The 21,372-nt window shown below is 33.8% G+C and overlaps 1 protein-coding gene across 1 annotated transcript; it reads right to left on the bottom strand.

The window, feature by feature from the left end:
* Nucleotides 1–583: 583 nt before the first annotated feature.
* LOC132549820 (nascent polypeptide-associated complex subunit alpha, muscle-specific form-like) lies at nucleotides 584–17,590 on the bottom strand. Its single transcript, XM_060213792.1, has 11 exons — nucleotides 17,474–17,590; nucleotides 11,810–12,088; nucleotides 9,781–9,859; nucleotides 9,165–9,329; nucleotides 8,896–8,923; nucleotides 7,467–7,529; nucleotides 6,596–6,676; nucleotides 4,922–4,984; nucleotides 3,040–3,150; nucleotides 1,394–1,453; nucleotides 584–925 (listed from the first exon to the last, which is right to left on the bottom strand). The coding sequence occupies exons 1-11, from the start codon at nucleotides 17,588–17,590 to the stop codon at nucleotides 883–885; spliced, it is 1,089 nt and encodes a 362-aa protein (XP_060069775.1). The 3' UTR covers nucleotides 584–882.
* Nucleotides 17,591–21,372: the final 3,782 nt, after the last annotated feature.

Raw genomic sequence — 21,372 nt, 5'->3', positions numbered from 1 at the left:
CACAAACCCTCACACGCACACACACACACACACACACACACCCCCTCTCTCTCTCTCTCTCTCTCTCTCTCTCTCTCACACACACACACACACACAACATAAAACGGCTTAAGTGAAATTGACCTTATATTTCATACATGCAAAATTACTGTTAGGATCAGAAACTGCTTCAGTATGAATTCTGACATTTTGTTTAACTTTAGCTTAAATGTGTAGGTCATTACAGTTTTTTTATCATATTCCAACTGACCACATAGGCTTGAAACATCTCTTGTTTGTTCGTCAGTCATCTAAATAACATTCACTTTGTAATTCATCTTCGCGTTATGGCAATCGGTATCAGAAAATTATTTCAGCTGTTATTATTACCTGACAGAGTTGTCTCCCGTAACATATGGATGAAAGGGCTATAGGACAGATGGATTCTTGTAAAATTCATATAGAGTTTTAGATTATTCATACATGTGGCACATTGAAACATGGCGGGTATTTCTTGTGATACCTCAATGATATTTGTAAGAGAAACAAATGCTAGAAGAGCGTGAGAATACTAATATAAGAAAACAATACAAACAAAGCAGAGTACTTCCGATCATGTTTTATTTCTTACAAAAACATATGACTTACGAACTATAACCTAATGATCCGAACTCCATAACGGAGAGCCCATGTTCTCTTGTTTACACATTTCACGCTGTCATTTACACCTAATACACGGATCTGTCGCTTTTACACCCAACAGAAGATAATTAATTTTTGAGCACGATGAACGCAGCACGGATCGATGTGAACTGTCAAAATGGCCAACCATACACTACGGGATTCGACTCCTCCTAGGGAGCGACTGAAGACTTCACTAAGTCGTCATTTTATTTCCTTTTCCTAAAACAACTGGAATGGATCCATTCCAAGCATGCTCATAGATCTAAAACAAAAACAATTTATAAGCAAATGCGATGAAATGACGTCTGTTTAAAAAGTTGCCTTTCTTTATAAGTCGATTTACAGGTACAGGGCGTTCACATATTCTCATCAGTCCAACATCAATAGACAACCATTTTATATTGCTAATTAGTATGCTTAATAGTATAAACATTAATTTTAAATTTACCATTCCCTCCGTACGTCTAATAGTATGCATGCACATGGCATGTATACTTTATCATTTGTGGGAGTGAAACATAATTGGAAACGTAATGGTTTAATTGATTATTAGTTTGAATTTGAACACCTGCCGAATATTTTGTACTCCGGTAATATGGAACACCATTCTAAAACATGTTTTATAATAATATCAATATTATAAACTTTGTATTAGAAATCGAAATCAGACACAATGATTATACATATAAACGATAGTTCTTATTAATGTACTACTCGGTCCTTTACTTACAGGAGATTCATTCCAGTGGTGCCACCCATTCCTCCTGATCCACTCCCAAATAACCCACCACTGTAAACAAAATGTCGTGCTTACTAACGAATTGATAAAGAATCAACTTCAATCCAAGTGTCCATGTCAATGTCACAAGTTACTTACATATATTTCACTTCAGTAATCAGAATGAAAATAGAGGGAAAAGACCCTAAAATATGTAAATGAGTTCTTAATGGTAAGAATACATAAATACAGCCATCGCCTTCGGTCAAATGGGCCTGTAAAAGCAAAGCGGAGTCTGTCTTGAATCAAAACATATCATGCATTATTACTTTATTTATAGAGTTGAGGATACTATTTTCCTGAAAGAAGTGTTACATATGAAGCAAAAATAAATGATCAGGCATTGTTTGATATAATTAAATACTTAATTCACATGTGTCAACAACAAATATATAGCATATTTTAGCTGGAAACATTAATCTTATCACACTACCTTATACATACATTATTGTTATATACTGTTCAGATATATCTGCGCGTTATATATGGAAAGTCAACGACAGATGTCGATAAAATCAGATTATAAACCCCTGTCTGTTTCGTTAATTACTGAGGGAGTTTAAGTTACTTTTTTATACTTACGTCATCAAACATAGAAATTAAAACCACATATGATATATAATTATCTGATAAGTAGATTGTGCTGATTTTTTTCAGTCGATTGTGCTATTTTTTTTCAGCTGTTTGTAATTTGAAACGACAACCAAGGTCAAAGCATTGCCATTTGGTGTAACACTGCAGACATGTTTTTTTTTTTTCTGAAATAAGATACATACCACAACCCTCTGAAATAAACCCACTATGTTAGTAGAACTGACACAATGCTCTGATGACAAAGTGAGAATATTCCTTGCATATTTTTTAAATATACACATGCATTTGCCGTCTTTTAGGAAAAATCATAAAATTTAAGAATGATGAAATTAAAGGAATTTGGGATAAGTGCAACTTTCCATGTAGTTTTTTAAATGATTTCGACCAAATTTGATTTTCTTCATTAAATTCAACATTTTTTATGATAACAAATGAGCTTACAAACAAAACACAAACAGCTAGAACATTTCGATATATAAACAGAATTTATAATTCTAACCCGATATTGATGGAACGTGGATAAAATATGAATAAAAGAAGGACTCACATGGAGACCTCTGAAAAAGAGCAGAACCAGAAACAATACCAAAGTTCCGGAAGGATTAGCGTTGTCTGGTTCTTTGCCGACATACACATCCTCATTTATTTAGGTAATGTCACGTTTTCAAATTAGAAGAATGTTAGCGACATATCAGTCGTTTATTTATCCTGATAAAGTTCCTTGCGATACCGGCTGGGCAGTGTATCATTAACATATTAGTATACTTTTGGTTCATGACATTCAAGATTAATGTAATACGACAGTATTTTCCTTGACCTTCAGGGTATGGATGCTAAAATGCTTTAATACAATGTAAAACAATTAATGTAATATAATATTATTCTATATCATAACTTCCTACTTATCCTGCTTTTTTGTTATTCTGAGTAAATGAATGAGGTACCAACTCCACAGGCAAGCTCTGTATAACACAAGGTTAAAGCCAGCTTCCATCCCAACTTACAACAAATTGGATAATCCTGATGACCGATCCATTGCTGGACTCTCACGCATAAAGTTATAGGGCTGTAACATAGGCGGTGGCATAGACGCGGGCGTCTGTGGGGATCCACGTCTGAGTGAACAGTTCAAGTTTAAAATTCATGCTAGAAAATTTGAGTATACTGTCGCCTTATATTTTGCGTCATTTATCGGCCACGACCACCAGAAACTAACATCACATCATTTGTTTCGATGTATTTCAATACCTGCATTATATTCATTTAAATCAATAGAATGCGCAAGTATTCAAACGACAGCTATCACCTTCATTACTTTTCCCATTTCCTGTGTTGTCCAAATTAATAGGAAAATTAAAAATCAAACATTTCAGTTTACATCGTATCTATATATTTTTGTTCTACTGATCAGTATACTGATTGATCTGTGGTGAAGCAACGATGTACATATTGGCGTCATGTTAATATATAACAGTATCAATTGATTACTGGTGAGAAGAAAACAATGATATATACCTTAATCCTGTTAATGAGATCTGATTAAGGAAGAGATTGAGTATCAAGTAGATAATTTCCCCAAATATCCCAAATCTATCGTGATGCACACCTAGAGGAATAGGTCAAAAATAACTAAAAAGCAATAAACCTGCCATACGCTATACGATTATAACGGCCCTGTCAATAACTGGCACATGTTTTATATTGATCTGTGTTTTATATATCCACACGAGACATTAATGGCACATTACATGTATGGCCTATACATAATATACCACAGTGCCAAAGTACACGCTTGTATTCTAATGAGAAATATAGGCCCACTATTCTCCTGTAATTTGAATATTATGTTCATCATTCGTGGCCTTATATGACAACTGCACTACGAATATTATGAATGTTCATACTACATTTCCCGATTTATATGTAGTTAATTGATATACATTGAATCTGTGTAGTTTTAAATTTTATACCTTTGTGTGTAACTACACGTGTATCTGGTGATTGTAGTGTTTAATTGACAAAATACACACGACATATATTTGTTGTTTATGTGCATTTTTAAATTTTATACCTTTGTGTGTAACTACACGTGTATCTGGTGTTTGTAGTGTTTAATTGACAAAATACACACGACATGTATTTGTTGTTTATGTGCAGTTTTAAATTTTATACCTTTGTGTGTAACTACACGTGTATCTGGTGATTGTAGTGTTTAATTGACAAAATACACACGACATATATTTGTTGTTTATGTGCAGTTTTAAATTTTATACCTTTGTGTGTAACTACACGTGTATCTGGTGATTGTAGTGTTTAATTGACAAAATACACACGACATATATTTGTTGTTTATGTACAGTTTTAAATTTTATACCTTTGTGTGTAACTACACGTGTATCTGGTGTTTGTAGTGTTTAATTGACAAAATACACACGACATATATTTGTTGTTTATGTGTAGTTTTAAATTCTATACCTAAAAATACATGTATATGTTTGTTGTTCATGTTAAATATCTAAATTGCTCGTGTTTGTCTAATGAACGTAACAACCACACATGGCCTTCAGTACTATAAGGTTGCGAGAAATGAACGTGTGCGGTCAACATTCAGTGTACTGGATAGACAATACATAAAGATCACAAGAATTCTCGCGTGACGATAGCCATGGTATCTTTCTATTCTTATATCTATAGAAAAGTGAGCAAGTAAGACCAATCTACTTCTGTGGAACCCAAAATATAGTTAATATTCTTTCATATCGATGAACATTTTTTTTTTTCACGACATATTTTTTGGTCTTCTGAGCATGAGGAAGACAGTGATGTTGCATGTGATATAACAAATATGATAAGTGGATTTCCGGCTACTCTGAGCGAAATACTTACAAAAAGGGAGGAGAATTACTATCAGTCATGGATCCACCTGAAGGTTTGGAGTTTCCAGAGCTACTGGTCAAAGGGTTAAATGTTAATATTAAACGTTAAAGGATAGTAAGCTGAGGAGACAATAGTGTCAACTTAACATTCAGAAGGACTATAGAGATGCATTCAGTCACTTAGTGACATTTTACAGCAAGTATACACAAAGGTCGTAAATAGCATTAAGGTAACAACAAGAAGTTTTAGTCACATAAACATTAATTTTTCCATATACACACTATGTGGATAGTGTTGACATTATAAAATATCTTCATTGTATCGCGTGAGGATACTGACGAAAATGTATTTGCGTGTTCCACTGAACTATATAACTTTGCTGACTAGTGTCAGTATTTGTCAACACAAATACCACGTGACTGACTTGTTTGCAAAACTTTGATCTGATTTTAATTCAAGGACCTGCATTTGTGTGTGCGACTAGGTAAACGTTTCTAGTGAACAGAACTGAACTGGTGTCGTGTTTTACGAAGTTCGGTTTCTACGAAGTATTTTTGATGGTCCCACTGACTTCTCAAATAGCGGAGTTATCTATATCAGCTTTATACCAGTGTTACTAACCTATTTACTTATCATTTCAATATTAGATACAATTAGGCATCATCCGACTTCAAAGAATGCGTGGTTGTGTTGTGGAAGGTCACATTTAATTGCTATTTTTTAACCAGAATGTGTTTTAGCCGCTCTATAGCACAGACCGACACTTAAGTCAGATAACACAAGCACAATGCTATAATTGCGGGGTCTATTATAATATGTGCTTGTTCATTTTAACTTTGATATGTGACAGATGATTAGCCGTTAGAACCAAAAACGATCCTCTTTCCGCATTATAAAACCACTTTCAGGAAAATGCCATTTCGAATACAATTTATTTCATGGATACGAAACATCTTATATTATAATCTTGTATTATGTACTGATAAAGTTTCTAACAATTGTTGTAACAAAATAACGAAATAAAAAGTATAGTGAATAGTGTTTTAAACATGAAGCATCGGTTGAATAATAAAACGACATGCTTCACTGTGAAATTGATACTTAATTATAGGATTACCTGAAGCTTGTGAAAATTAAATTATTATTCCATGGTGAAATACCTTCATTCAGCGATTTGTCCAAAACATGGAAATCTATACGCGTATACCAGTTAAATCATACAAAATTCTGTACATGTTTACCAGGTAAATGACATGAACTTCTGCTCATATTTACCAGGTTAATGATATAAAATTCTGTACGTGTTTACTTGTTAAATAATATGGATATTGCATACTTAATGTTATCAGAAACGTTCACCATATTATTTTAAATTCTACCCCCTGAATATATCGTTTTCTTTTATCATTTATCTGCGTTAGTTACACAAATGGTTTCTATAGCAATATGTTATAAATATAATGTTTCTTAGATATTTGTAACGATAAGCAAGGAGAACATAACTTACGCTTACAGGTAATACATTCACAAAACATCCGTGACAGTCGAAAACACGACAACGTTTTGTTTTATGGCAGAGTGCGGTTCTACAAGTTGCCTGTCATGTTACGAACAGCTTTACCGACAGAAAATATATCACTTACGTTACAGCAACATTGAAACACATCTACAAGCTTTACTTACAAAGGTTTAGGGAAATCCATTTGGCTAAATGTCGTGTCATACTGTCCAGGTACCGGGATGGATGTGAGTGGGTTTGGAGGGCTGACAGGGTTAATAACAAACAATTGGATGATGAAGTTTTGTTATAATTAAAATTGATATCAATGTTATTTGTTTTTGCTGGTACAACAGTGCAGACAACATTGAAATTTGTCCGTTATAATTGGTATCATGTTTAAAACACTATCGCGTTTAAATATATCAATATAAAAAACTATTTGTTCAACATCTGAAAAAAAAATGAATAAATAAATAAGAAATAAAAATAAAAAAAAATAAAAAGATTTGACTACTTTCAACAAGAAATTCAAAAAGCGCAACAGCAATATGAAAACCAGGGTAAGGAAAATATTTCTTGAACGATTATGATAATAACTCCCTTTCCAGGACTCTCTACGCCAAAATGTTATTAAAGTTAAATTAAGATGAGCAAGTAATCAAGTGATTGTCTCAAATAAATATCATTTGTTGTCTTAATGAATTTCCATTTTTGTATCTTCGGAGTTGCGCCAAGAATCTTGACGTCTTATCCTTACTGAAGTCGTAAAGTATGGTAACTTTTTCGATATTGCCTGCTGATGTACAATGTAATATCCCTAAGGTATAAACCACCACACTGAGTTCAGGAGAGGCTGGCTGAGTTAAGGTTAAATCATTAAAGCATCAACATTTTCAATGGTTTGTTGGGGAGTGAAGTATCTATAGAGGAAATATGGTTACATCTACGTGATGAGATATTCTTTCTTCAAGAACAGTTGATATCTGTAACAGATATTATCTACGAGTTGGTGTTAGCTACTTCCTCAGTGTTAACAATATCGGCATTACTTACTAAAAACTATTTGGATATCCTGACGGAACTGGTTGTCTGCTCATTTGTGATTGCCTTGATCCGCTAATAAGTAAAACAGTGAACACGTGATCAAAGAACAAATTTCTATCACTATATTGTCAGTTCCCTCTTTCATTCAGCCTGTTATTCCTTACACATTTAAATTGAAAAAAGGCAAATAAGGGACGCAGAAAACAACGAAACGTATTTGCTTGGTGTGATACTGAATGTCTCAAATCTATAATATCATATTTGGGCAATGTCCATTATGACATGTAGGCCATAACAGGTATCAATGCGTTAGACATATTATTACACAATATATAGAAGTATTCCTCTTTTCCATCAAATTTCATTTCCATTGGAATAGCAAGCTACATCTAGTATGGCACTGAACACGTTCAACTATAATCAGTATGACTAAATTCTGTTAAAATATGCTATAAAAATTTCATTGCCTTAGAATAGAAAAAATTCTTTGTGAAACATTACTTCTGGCCATTTTGTACGGGTTCTCCAACCCTCCAAGTTAGTACACTACCAGACAGTCCACGTTATATTGTGTCTAACTATTTTCTCAGTAAAATGAATTTAACAAATTCTGTAATCATGTGAAATTAAAAGTACTATTATCTCAAAGATAAATATAAGAAGCACTGAGGATTAATTGACATTTACTAAATGACTGTCATGCTCTTTTATTTGATATGAATTTTGTTTCACACGTGAAAAGCTATTGTGAGATCAGACCATAAATTTTACATGATAGTATCGGTAATATCAAATTTTAAATAAAGAATCCAAATGTGAATGTTTTCATTTCGTACTTATTCAATTCTATCTTCGTGGCATTGTAATATGAGATTAGCTTAGCACATTGAATATTTTCATATTACTTCACCGAAACGGGTGTAATTTCTATCAACTCCTTTACTAAATTCTTTATTACATCTATATTCATGTAAGTCTATCTATGTAACGTATATAAGGTTATGGAATAGCATATCGCTCAAGCAAAACTAACTACTATAAGTATTCTATTGCATATATAACGCCTGATATAATCCCCCGTTAGCTAGCATCTACTAAATAGAGAAGTTAGCTTAACGCACTTACTCTCTTATATGTGGTTAATTCTTTGTCAGTTTTGTGTCTACACTAAATTCAGTTCTTGATGAAGTTCATAAAGTTGGCCTGAGAATAAATGACAACTGCCATGACTTCGATATGTTGCTATATATTTGACGATTAATGATGTGGTATTTCCTGTCCGTTTTTGGAATACAGAATGCGCATGACTTTCAAAAGAGCGAAGCAGATGGTTCGCTATAACTTTTACACAGAAGAGGTTAAAACATATAACTATTGCAAAGGAATATAAATGTGGTTGATATTTATCAGAAATGGTAAAAATGACAAGACAACTTACAAAATATCGTATCCTCCCGTGCTTGGACCTACAAAACAAGACATTTACTCTGTTATTATAAGCAGATTATATAAAACATCTGACCATCTTAGTGATATGCTAGTGCAATTATACTGCATAATCTACATTCAATTGACTGTAGTTTGCAATACACTACCGTTAAGACAGAGTGCGTTAGTAAAACAGATATAACTCCAGCATCTGTAATTAATACCATTGGGAAAAAATGTATTATCTAAACTGTAATATACTGAAAACTTCGTGCTTACCTAGGCCGAATAGTTCCGAGAAGATGTCAGTTGGTTGTTGTCGTTGTTGCGGCATGCTAAACATTTCCATGTTATTCATACCCATACCACTAAACCCAAGGTTCACAGGCGAGGAAGGAGTCGGCGCGGCCTTTTTCCCGGGAAGGCTAGGAATGCTTTTCGTTTCTAGCAAATGAGGAACATGTAAAGTAAAAGCTGCAGAATGCATTCTGTCCGTTCTTTTACAATAGAAACACTACTAGTACTTGAATATCAATAATAATAAGTCATGAATATTAATCACATGAAATGACAATATAGCAACATATTTACCAATAACACGAAATAGAATAACTACAGCAACATTCCCGACATCAGATAATATTCTTCAACATTGGTTTGGAATATCAGAAAGAAATACATGACGGAAAAAATCCAATCAGTAAGAAAGTGGAGTAATGTTTTTGTAAGATCCTTTTCATGCAGTATGTAGATGCTTGGAACTAATGTGATTTACTTATGTTTTGACACAAATGAAAAATCAGGTGCATTTGTTTTATACTTTGCGTTCCTAAACAATTCAAACTATAGCAGATCGGATTAGAATGGATTATTTGATACACATTCTGTGATATACCTGCACAGAAGAAACATGAAGGTCCTTGGCATCTCGCTTTCCTTACACACACCTCTTGTGGGAACTTACATCTTCCCTTCTGAAACACATATGATGTGTTTAATACATTACTAAAATCTATTGTTAATTACATGGCACTGTAACAAAAACCCCAGTATGGACGTTCGGTCATATTTTGTCAGTCTTATTGATTACAGGCTAATTATATCATAGTTGTGACTATCAAGTCTGGTAACCTAATGGGGAAGATTTAGATTTTAATGCAGTCTACAAGCTGTCTGATGTCGGTATTACATTTCACCGTTAAAACATTGAAAGTGAGCCAAGGCTTCATCCAACTTGATAGTGGCTTGAAATTCTGATCCTAGGTCCACTGGTTACCCAGAGGATCTGTTTTAAGCACTTACAACATGACCATGTTGTTCAAGGTTACTTAAGGAAAACAAATTCGCAACTCCTGCTTATACACATTTTGGAATGACGTTAGTCATTTTTGCTTCAAACAGTAAAGACAATAAATCTTTTAACTCATGTGACATTGCAAGTGTCAAAGTCATTCATCTTACCAAATTTATGCTTCTATGTTCCTTAATATGACAAATGATATATCAAATTCTTAGCGCCTCAATTCTTCTGTTTTCAGATATTTTAAAATGTTACAGTCTGGCCTTTGTAACCGTAAAATGGGTTTTTGATAGCTCTCCATTCCATCATACGACTAATGAAACATCATGACATAAAAGATATTCTTTGCTTTATTCTATTAATAACAGCTATATTTCATCAAGTGAGAGTGCAGGCCGAGTGAAAATATGTGTCCATCCAACGTGACGAAATATAACTGTTTTATATCGAGAATAAGAAATATCCTATGTAGTACATTGTTTTCTTATCTTTCATTAATGCCAAATTGAATTTGCCATTCTGTCTATTTGCTTATCCTATTATTCCAACCGTATAATCATTTTCATTCTTAAGGTTAAAAGTTTTCGCATGAAATTGTTTAGAAAATTACACAATGCTCATGGCATTCTGACATTTAATATTCAATTTAGAGGGGTCATGTCGAGCTCAAGTTATCTATTGCACTATTTTTATGACAAAATCGGCTCTATGCAAATCAAAATATAACGATTCATTGACGCTATGGCACAGACATAGTACAACTACAAGGCGGTGGTTGAAACTCTCTTGTATTTTGGTCAGTTGAGCTGCTATCACATCAAACCTTTTGGGGACTTTATGTCATTCAGCCCAGAAGTACATTGTCTAAGGTGTCACGTGAAAACACGAATCATTGTCCCCTTGTACTAGTAGTTGATATATCGCTTTATAGTTGTTTGTTTATTATTAGTTAAAAAAACATTGAACGAGACAAAATGAATCATTGACGATATTATCTATAGCAACAAACAACCATAGTATACTAAACCAATTTGGGTAACGTGGCTTTCTGACATCATTGACTACAAATGACATGAACTCTAATGACATCTTTCTACTCGTACCACTAGACACGTGTTTTCTTCTTTCTTTTCCTGTTATTCTTCCAGATTATGATATTGAATTTGTATAACATCGCACTCGTCAAGTTAACATATTGTCTCCAAAATAGAATGTCTTTATATATATGAGATATATCAATGAAAGATATTCAATATGCAACATTTGACTTTTTAATACGTTTGTGTGGATTTTAGTTTCGGCAATATCTTATCGATATTACTTCAGATTTTATAAAGATATATTCTATATGATTGGCATTTCTATTTTAAGACAGGTATTTGTTCGTAAGGCGTTTACCTTACTGTCTAAAAAGAGTTCTTATTGTTACGTATCATGATTATGTTTTGACGGTACGTTCATTCATCCAAAGAGTTAGACGTGATCGAACATATCATGTAAATGAAGGTTCTGTCGGTTTTTCATTATGCACTCATACACTTACTTTACACCTTCCTGATACTATATAAACATATCGCGTTCCCTGAAACTGGACAACACCAATATGAAAAGCATAGATACTAACACATTTTGTTTTAGGCGTTCCAGAGGGAGTTGGTGACACTGGGGCCTTCCTTGCTGTGGGCTTTGGGCCAGCGGGTCGTACTTTCGGTCCTGCGGCGGGGCTCACTTTAGAGCCAGATGGTTTCCGCGTAGTGACGGTAGCTGGTCTGGGAACACTGCCTTGAGAGAGTCTGCCAACTCTGCCACTAGGTCGTCCTTTCGATAACTTTGGACTACTTAAACGCGGTGAGGGTTTTTGTGATTGAGCCTGTGAGACCACCACGATTACTGCTAATAGCAACTGAAAAAATATGAATATATATAATTCCACTTCCGAAAGCAAACGTGACATGACATTAACATAAATAGATTTATGAAAGTAAGAATCATCACAATTTCATGGTATTGTGTCGTAATTGACAAGACTGAGCCGAATTTGTAAAACTTTCTCACTAACACTCTTCATCAAACAATTAATGCATTTCCTTTAAGATAATTTCCACAACTTAACAGAGTTGATTATTATTGTATTTATTGATGTATCTGTAGATATCATCTTTGTGCAATGTTCATTCAAAATACAAATATGTAGACGTCGTATGCAAGCTCAGTTTATTATCCATAATGCCACTCAAACAATGTTTTCCATGAGTTTGTAAATTTCGTTACAAGCCATTTAGAATGATGGCATTTTCGACCAGACAAAATGCAGTTTGGAAACCCTTCTGGTTACCCTGACAATACATTTTCCAACACATCATACTTGTAGAAGAAATATAATTATACTGTTATGGCATTAGACATAAAACGCAGTTACCAAGTCCTAGCTGAGGTTTAATATCTCTTGCAAATTAATGAGTTTTTACCGCGAAAGTTAATTATCACTGTCATAATTATCACGACTGCAATATATTACACGTTGTTCTTGTAGTGAGGTTTCATTAGCCACCATTCCATTACACTAACGTTTTCACTATGATATACACGCGGCGAGATATATACCAGAATATGTGGATATCGTGACGTGGTAATAAGTGTTATTTGACACACACATAATGACGGTAATTAATAATACCTTTCATAGCAATTAGTATTCTTATAGATCAAAAAGGAAAATACACATTTTTGTTTTGTTTTGTCTTTAACTGACATCTTACTTGTAGAATCGAAACCGATTAAAAATGCTCAGTCGATATAAAACTGCGTGTTGCAAAATTAGTACATTGATTACGCTTTACTAAATACAGATAAAAGATCCGATGGTTCCTCTCTCAACTATATAATGCTGATAAGAAATTAATATCCTTCTCTGTCTTCACTCGTTGACGTTTAATCATAGATAATATTCAGTATAAAAAATTATTTTTTTTGGCAAACTATGTTAGACAGAAACACTTATCGAGTTATAATTAACTCTATTGAGCTAACTTATCATTTTGGTTGGAAGAATCGTTCTCCATGAAAATATTATGTGCAACACGTTGTTTTTGAGTGTCTGACTTGTGTTAGAGCATTCTCATGACAGACGTTTTACTAAAACGATGTGTGGAATTTACTCGGAAAAAATATATATGCGTAAGTACAGTTACATTAAAGATTAGATTCCATTGAAAAGTAGATAAAAAAATAAAAATAAATGTCAGGTTCACAAAGTATTTACTGTCACATTTATGTTGATGCTGTCTGTTGTCACAGAACTATTTTTCTATTTATTAATAATGTGACACCATAGTTATCAGGTTCACATGCTTCAAACATATATAACTGTCTGGTGCAGGTTTTGGTCGTTATGGACAAACAGCAAGATCGATCCGTGGAAAAAGAAGAATAAAATGCTAGAAATTCTAATGAACTAATGAAACACAAACACAATAGAAAGTATCATGAATTAATCCACTGATGACATCCGAACGAGGACTTGTTTTATGTTTTATTATTTATCCCAAATTTTGAAAACATTATTATTAACGTTTGAAATATTTTAAAGCAAAACATACCAACAATAATGTAGCTGACATTTTCAAATACAGACAATGTAGAATATCTTATCAGGTTGTGTACCACATGAGAAATCTGTCATGATTTCTGTCGTCAAATCAATGGGTGTATTATATGCCTACCACAGTAAGCAGAGAAACATCGCCACCAAGCCATAAATAGCCATCGTGCAAAGGGTCAATGTTAGTCAAGCGACATTTCCTCGCATAAGATGTATATAATCGATCATTGTGTACCTGATTACCTAGATATAACAAGTAACATGTCCGTCAGTATAATAATTTATGTATCTAGGCAGACTGGTGACATTATCACTTCCATATACCGTGTAAAGTACATATCTGTTAGTGTGTTCTGACATTACAAAATGTTTCGAAGATACAGATAGTGGGCCTTCGTATATTTTTATAACAAGCGATAGAAGCCCAAAGAGAATATAGTTGAACAGAGAGACTTTAAAATAATGATAATAAAATGAGGTGATGGCATCACAAGTGGTTCTCCTGGATGTCTCGCGTCACATCTAGTAGTCTAATGAACGTTAGATGTTAGATAGGATAAATAAAATATGAATAATCTTGCTTGAGACCAGATGGCAGTTTCCGATCAGGACGCGACGGGAGTACTCGTACCTATAACAATGCTGTAGGCAAACATTCACAACTTATAATACCACTCCTGTGTACAGTACCTAAGACAAAAACAATAAATATACGTGTACCAAAACAAATTGTGTCCAACACTGAAAATATTCTATACGAGCGACTTTTAAATTCTTCAGTCATTTCGTACTCTTAATCTATATAAAAAAATGTACCATATTTTTAAGGCTTCTTTAATTTAAACATTTAGCGTCACTGACGAAACCGAGAGGTACGAAACAGCTGTATAATGCAGTTTACGTCATTATTTTGCTCTGCTTTATCTGATTTTAATAAAAGATGCTATTCGCTTGCGTTCTTTCATCTGTAAGAATATAAGAATATTAAGAATCACTCGTATAATAGGATATTTAAAAACGTATCAATATGAAGTTAGCTTTGCTTATAAGATTCCTTTAAAAAATCTCACTTCTTATCAGAATGAGCGCTTCAAGACGTACCCAGAATGTACAAAACATGCACTTTCTATACAATTCGGAGTTATATAAGGCAGAGCCAAATGATGCATTAAGCTGCATCATGGACTGTTTCGTCCATCTAGGAAGCCCGTGAAAAAGATAGAAGTAACGTAGAAGCACAATCTGCGATTGTTCATACATCCCTTTTCATTTCAAGACAACATATTTAAGGGAATTGGAAGAACTTGCCAAGATGTTTGTGGCCTGATTTTTTTATGAAAGCTCTTCAACAAATTAAGCCTCGTATGAAAACTTTTACAAGTCAACCAAGTGAGATGGTTCACCAAGGTATGTTGGGTGATTATGACACCAAACTTAACGAAACTATTGTCAACAGGAAATTCGTATATTTCTAACCCTGTATTACGTATTATGAATAACGACGTCAAAAGAACGGAAACTAATTGTCACTGACGCCAGTTTAGTACTATACCAAATGTGGGAAGAAGGATTACTTCTATCCTAAAATTCATTAAACAGTTGACATACATGTCCCTTGAGCTCAAAATCACACTTAATAAAACATCTCTGGGTTATGATAGTAAATTCAAATATCAAAACAATGTTTATATCATTAGCCGTTTTCGAAACAACGCTGAGAATGAGATATAAAAATTAAGTGATCGAAATTCTCACCAGATATTTGTAAAATTATTTATGGATACATTTACATGTATAATGATATTCGACTTCAGAACTAAGATTGTGCAAATTAGCAACGAATGTATCAGCGGCTTTTTTACCTCAACGTTATTCTCACATACTTGATATAGCACGGCACTTACATTAGTTTTTTATAAGTATGTTTGAACACTGTTTAGTAACATATTTCAACCTGGTGATTTAAGTTCATTATGTCTGTGAAAAGTCACGCCATTGTTTCAATCCAATATATGATGTCACGAGAAGTCGTCGGGTCAAATAGTCTTAATACATGTAATTTTGTTTTGTGTTTAAATGGTAGAAACAAATACAATTGTACGAGTTACCTATTCTAAACAGTGAAATATATAAAAACACTGGCTGAATCATCGGCACTTGACACAAATTCTAAACCCATGTTCCAAACAAATCATACAGTCATTATAATATGTATGGACCGTGGGTTAGAAATTCGTGGTGAGTATAGGCATTGCAGAGGCTCCATATATTGATTGTTATCAGAATCATGGTGTTTAGGTTTACGATTCACTAAACAATGAAACATAGATTTTAAATCAATTTACTAAAATATAATCCTGATTTAAAAACTCGAATTAAACATTTTCCATAACAAATAATAAGTACTTTTAATAGTTTGGTATAGCGTTCTACGTTGCAACAAAAATGCACACATCGCATTATCGATTTCGTTTACCGAGAACTAAATACGGTTTAATTGATTTGATATATATATAAGGATATAACGAATACGACATACCAATTAATAAAAAAATCCATTGATTACACATAAATCCCGATATTCGTATTTTAGTCTTATTTCAGAAAAAATATGCGACTTATGATTAAAGATAACCTAGACATAACTGTATCATTATAACAATACGAATTTTACCCGAAAAGTAAAAAAAAAGTGTTATCCGTGTGATATCATACTCACAAAAATATTCGTTCCCATTTTGAGCAGATGTGGCGTCTTGGACCAATGCTAGCTGTGTGACGGTGCAACAGAATTTGTAGCACCACGACTCACAGACCACGCCTCCCTGTCCTCATATGACAGACAGGTAAGTGTATATATCTGGGCCGTAAGTGATAAGATAATATATTATCATTAATATGTACAATGCTTTTACGTAGGGTAAAAAGTCGGGGGATGCGTAACAGGACATTGTCACATATATACTTCAGTACCATTTTATGTGAAAGCCTAAATGTAGTGTTACATTGCGTCCCAAGAGCGCAAGATTATTAATAGAAGGTGACAGTACCATGAATCACGTGCAACATGATGTGTACACAAAAGAAAACGTAATATCAAGGGACAATAAGCAACAGTATATACCAGATATACGAAATATATATTATTTGATGGTTAGGTGTGTCAACCGCATTCTTGTTACTCTTTTTGTAGATTAACGGTGAAGCTGGATAATAAACACAATTTCCAAATCATCCTCTCCTCCATGTCTTGCAGTTCTTAATCTTTATACATATTAAAACTAAAATATATGGTTTTAACTCACACTGGCAAACACGACAGCGTCACATGTAAAATTAAAGTAGCACAAAAGTATAAATACACCTGACTGGACATTATATAACGTTACAGTTTATAAATCACACTTCCATTAGAACTTCTTAACAGCAACGCTAGCTGTAGTCTACCGGAAATTTCGTAAACGTTCATGAGAGATTTCTAAGATTTCAGTGGTTTTTTGGACCTTGTTCTTTTAGTTCCTATTGCTTTGGCGTTTCAGTCGACTGTAATGTCACAGTTCATTTCGTTGATCCTACTGGCTTCATTTCTAATGTTTTAACTCTTTCCGGTCCTTGTTGGTCTCATTATTGATTATTTGTGTCTCTTCTGTTCATATTGTTGTCCTTCCCTTTGTTTTGGTGTCCCACTTCCTTTAGTTGTTGTCGTTGGTGGCATTCATTATTTGCTTTCTTAATGTTTTGTCGTTGACGCTTCTTGAACTCTGTTGCTGTAATTCTTATTGTTTTGTTGTCCACATAATCCATGTCGCTTTTCTTTCAACAACGGAATTTCATAATATTCTTTCGGTATTGCATCTACGAATCTTTCCAGTCCATGTTTCTGTCTTTGCTTGTTTTTTTATGTTCGACCAGTTGTCTTCCGTTCTGTTTTAGGATATAAAAATTGAATACTTTCATTTGGAACAATGGGGTCCAAAAAGCGACAATCAAACGTGAAGCAGCAGGTGTCACTTAGTACATATTTCTTATTCCGTATATGATCATACAAGTTATGTCAATGTCATTTTTGTTCTGTGAAATCTAAGATTGAAATCAAGCATGTCCTAACGCATTTATTGATTACGTTATCGTTTTTAAAAGATAAGAAGCCTCTATCATAATCTCCCTTTATTTAACTGCACGATTTGGAGTCATTATTATACATTTTGCATGTATGTGATGAGTGTGGAATCTACTAAAAATAATTGTTGTAGAGTTACAATTTCCAGTTAATAGTTACGTTATTGTTGATATCTAAGGAACTAAATACAACAAATATTTTTCATACTTTAGACAGCAATGCTAAAGGACTGCTGTTAAAATTATAGGCTCTCCACATTTGTTGTTAATTGATATGAAGTTTTCGTGTATCATATAGAAAGAAATGCTTTTGGAGACATGCACGCTGTTACCGAAAACAATTAACTTTCTCGTTAGGAGGCACTTAATTATAAATATGCTAATTACGCATTGTTAAGACACTCTGTATTTACGGTACATGGCCTTAAATTTTGCTCTTCAAAACATTTGTATATAAAGAATTTCAACAAGAAATAAATCTGGTGCAAGTTTTGTTATATTACTTTTGACATATTATTCGCCAAGTTCTTATTAGAAAAAAATTAAGCTCGATAGCAGTACCTTCATGTTGAACTAAAACTTCCAGTAACTGTTAACAACTTTTTGTAGTACAATGAATAAATTGAATTGATAGTAGAGTATTTGTCACAGAGGACTTTCAATGGGGGAACCGTTACAACAGAACACACAAATATAGTATGTTTAAAATGATAGCATTTATGTCATGGTGCACAGATGACAAACATTTATCACCTATAAATATAATAGTGGCATATTCGTTCAAATGTCGGCACTCAAAATCAGCCAGTGTGTATTAACAGCTTCTCATTCAGCATAGATTTTTTTCAAAATTGTGCTACCAAGATATATTGCACATGGCATTCTGTCGTTTTGAAATTTGTCACCAAATTTGATCTCCTAAGTCGCAAGGTTTCCCACTGCTTTAGATTCTTCGAACAGCTGACAAGTGCAATTTAATCCCTTAATTTGCTATACTTTATCTTATTCTGTACTAAAACATTCTATTCACATTGTATATATCATGAACAATGCTGTGTTATCGTTATTGACAGGATGTTGTACATGAGGCATTTATGGAGGCAAATTAACATATGGCTATTCTTGATCGAACCTCGTCTACTTCTGTCGGAATAAGATTTGATTTCGTCATAGTAAGGTAGTTTTGGGATAGGGTCCAGGAGGTCATCAAACAACTAGCAGCCCCGCGGTATGACAAATCTCAAATCTAAAGGCAAAAAATAGAAATCGACATATCCAGAATATCAAATGTTTACTGAAGATGTTGAATTTTTTAATATCCTCATCCATTTCGCCAATCGTTTTAACTGAATAAGTAATAAAAGATTCCATTTTTAATCATGCTCTTGAGTCTGGCGATTAAACCAATTTTTTCTATCATTTGATAAAAAGTCATAGATTTTTTTTCGAGATGCAGGTTTAATACGATTATAGAGAAGCTTGATGCTCGTTAGTAACAAGGTTTACATGGCGGCTATAGACGATAAACAGAAGGCGACCAGCCTCCTTGAACACATGGTCTTTTTGATGTAAATCTTTCTTTTGTTCATATTTTGCCTTTTGTTATAGAATTTGAGTTGAAATTATGATTTTGTAAAGATGTCGACATTTTCTTTTACATATATATAGTCTTGTTTGGTCCTCCACTTACTTAGATTTCGTGTTGCCTGTTGCTCTATGACTTTTCTCACCGATGCATTTTGAGGACCTTTGATAGTGTAACAGCAAAGAAGTCCTATGCTTCATCAAGATCATGCCAACCGTATATCCCAAATGAAGTATTGAAAAACCTTGTCGAAAACGTTGTAGTTCCCTCGGCTGTTGGTGTTGAGGACGGTAGTTTTTCTATGTCAGCTCAACTCCAAGCTAGCGTTTAAGTCATTATCTCTGATCGTGTTGGTTATTTTGGCCGCTGGATGTTTTCTTGTTCTACTACTTGTGTATTGTTTGTGTACCAGATTATGTCATGGTTTTCTCTATTGGATAAGCACTGTTGATTTTATGGAAAATTATTGAAACTAAATATAGATCTTCTTATGGTATATTTTGTAAATACTATTCTTGGATTCTCCCAGGTTACTCAACAATGTATCAGCAGATGGAACATTTTCTTAATATGCCTATGCAATTGACAAGAAACAATCTGTCGTTTGTGGAAATGTTGTTGGTTCTTCAACTATATATCCGCTTGTGTACCGCAAGGATCAGTCCTCGGCCCCACTTTGTTTTAATTCTATATTAGTGATCTTGTCGACGCTATGAAAACTGTTACCAGACATCTTTGCCGATATCTCTTCTTTTCAAGAGTCTTCGGCAGACTTAAACGTTATAGAACAAAGCTTGAACCATGACATTCAACCTTTACAAAATTGGTTCAATTAGTGGCTAATGCAACTCTTTTTTTTCAAGTACGAAAGCCATTCTCTTCTTGACCTCTTGATATTTAACCTTACCTTCAATGCTTCTCGTTGTTATCTTGGTGTCTTTCTCAGTAGAAATTGTAATTGGTATGTCCATGTTCAGAATGTTGTCAAAAGAGCGTCATTTAAAGCAACTACTTTGAAACTATTGTAATATAAAATTAGCAAAGAGACTATTCATTCTATTTACACGTCTTCTATAAGGCCAACTCTCGAATATGTCCCCAGTATCTTTGAAGGTTGCTCTGATGAACTGTCAAACGCCCTAGAAAAAAATCAATTTAGAAGCCACCAGTCTTATAACTTGTTTCTCATCTGCAGCACTGTGGGGTACTATATCCTGACTGGCTGACTTCTTTTAAGATCTAGTCGCGCGAGAAATTCAAACTCATTAACGGTTTCCTTTTTATAGATTTATGTTAGACAATTTCCGGATTATCTTCGTTATTTGCTTCTCTCTTATAGAGGCGATATTCGTCGTGATCTCCGTAACCCAGATAACTACCAAGATGTACTTAAAAGGCATTTACCCCTTCTACAATTACCTCGCGGAATATACTAGATATTTCTGTAAATAAATAAGATATTATTTCATTATCAGCTTTCAATTTGAGAACATCGCCTATACCACCTATTTGACCTAAATATCTAATATACCTCGCGATTCTTTTAGCATGAACCAGACACAAGTGCAGTGGTTTTAAAATTATTTCCTTTATTTACGTCCATCACATTTTTGCCATTGTGGTTACGGTAACGCAGATACGTGTCATTTTTTTCATTTGTTCGCAAATTTGATATTCAAGAACAGTTTCATTAAATTCTCTATCGTACATTGGCAGCCAACCAGTTAGTTCCCTATGTCAATATATTTCTGTGAGGAGATCCAGAGCTTCCATTCCAAACTAATGTTGATAGTATACTGACCGTACTTCAAATTAACAACTAGTTAGTGGCTAACCCAGGTAACCAGAACTTCCCCTTATCTTTCCCTCCTTCCCTCGCCTT

Source organism: Ylistrum balloti, unplaced genomic scaffold (genome assembly GCF_031769215.1).
Source record: "Ylistrum balloti isolate Yb309-2 unplaced genomic scaffold, AGI_CSIRO_Ybal_v1 Utg370078, whole genome shotgun sequence".
NCBI classification, from domain to species: Eukaryota; Metazoa; Mollusca; class Bivalvia; order Pectinida; family Pectinidae; genus Ylistrum; species Ylistrum balloti.
Note: the sequence above shows the minus strand (reverse complement) of the source record. Positions and strands in the feature narration are given on the sequence as shown.

Bases quoted from the DNA above. Each gene is read 5' to 3' on its own strand.
- LOC132549820 (XM_060213792.1), bottom strand. From the start codon at position 17,590: ATGGATTATGTGGACAACAAAACAATAAGAATTACAGCAACAGAGTTC. The intron at 12,089-17,473 runs GTGGGACACCAA...ATATTTTTTCAG, and splicing joins AACGACAACAACTAAAGGAA to TTGCTATTAGCAGTAATCGT. The intron at 9,860-11,809 runs GTTAGTATCTAT...TATGTGTTTCAG, and splicing joins GAACGCCTAAAACAAAATGT to AAGGGAAGATGTAAGTTCCC.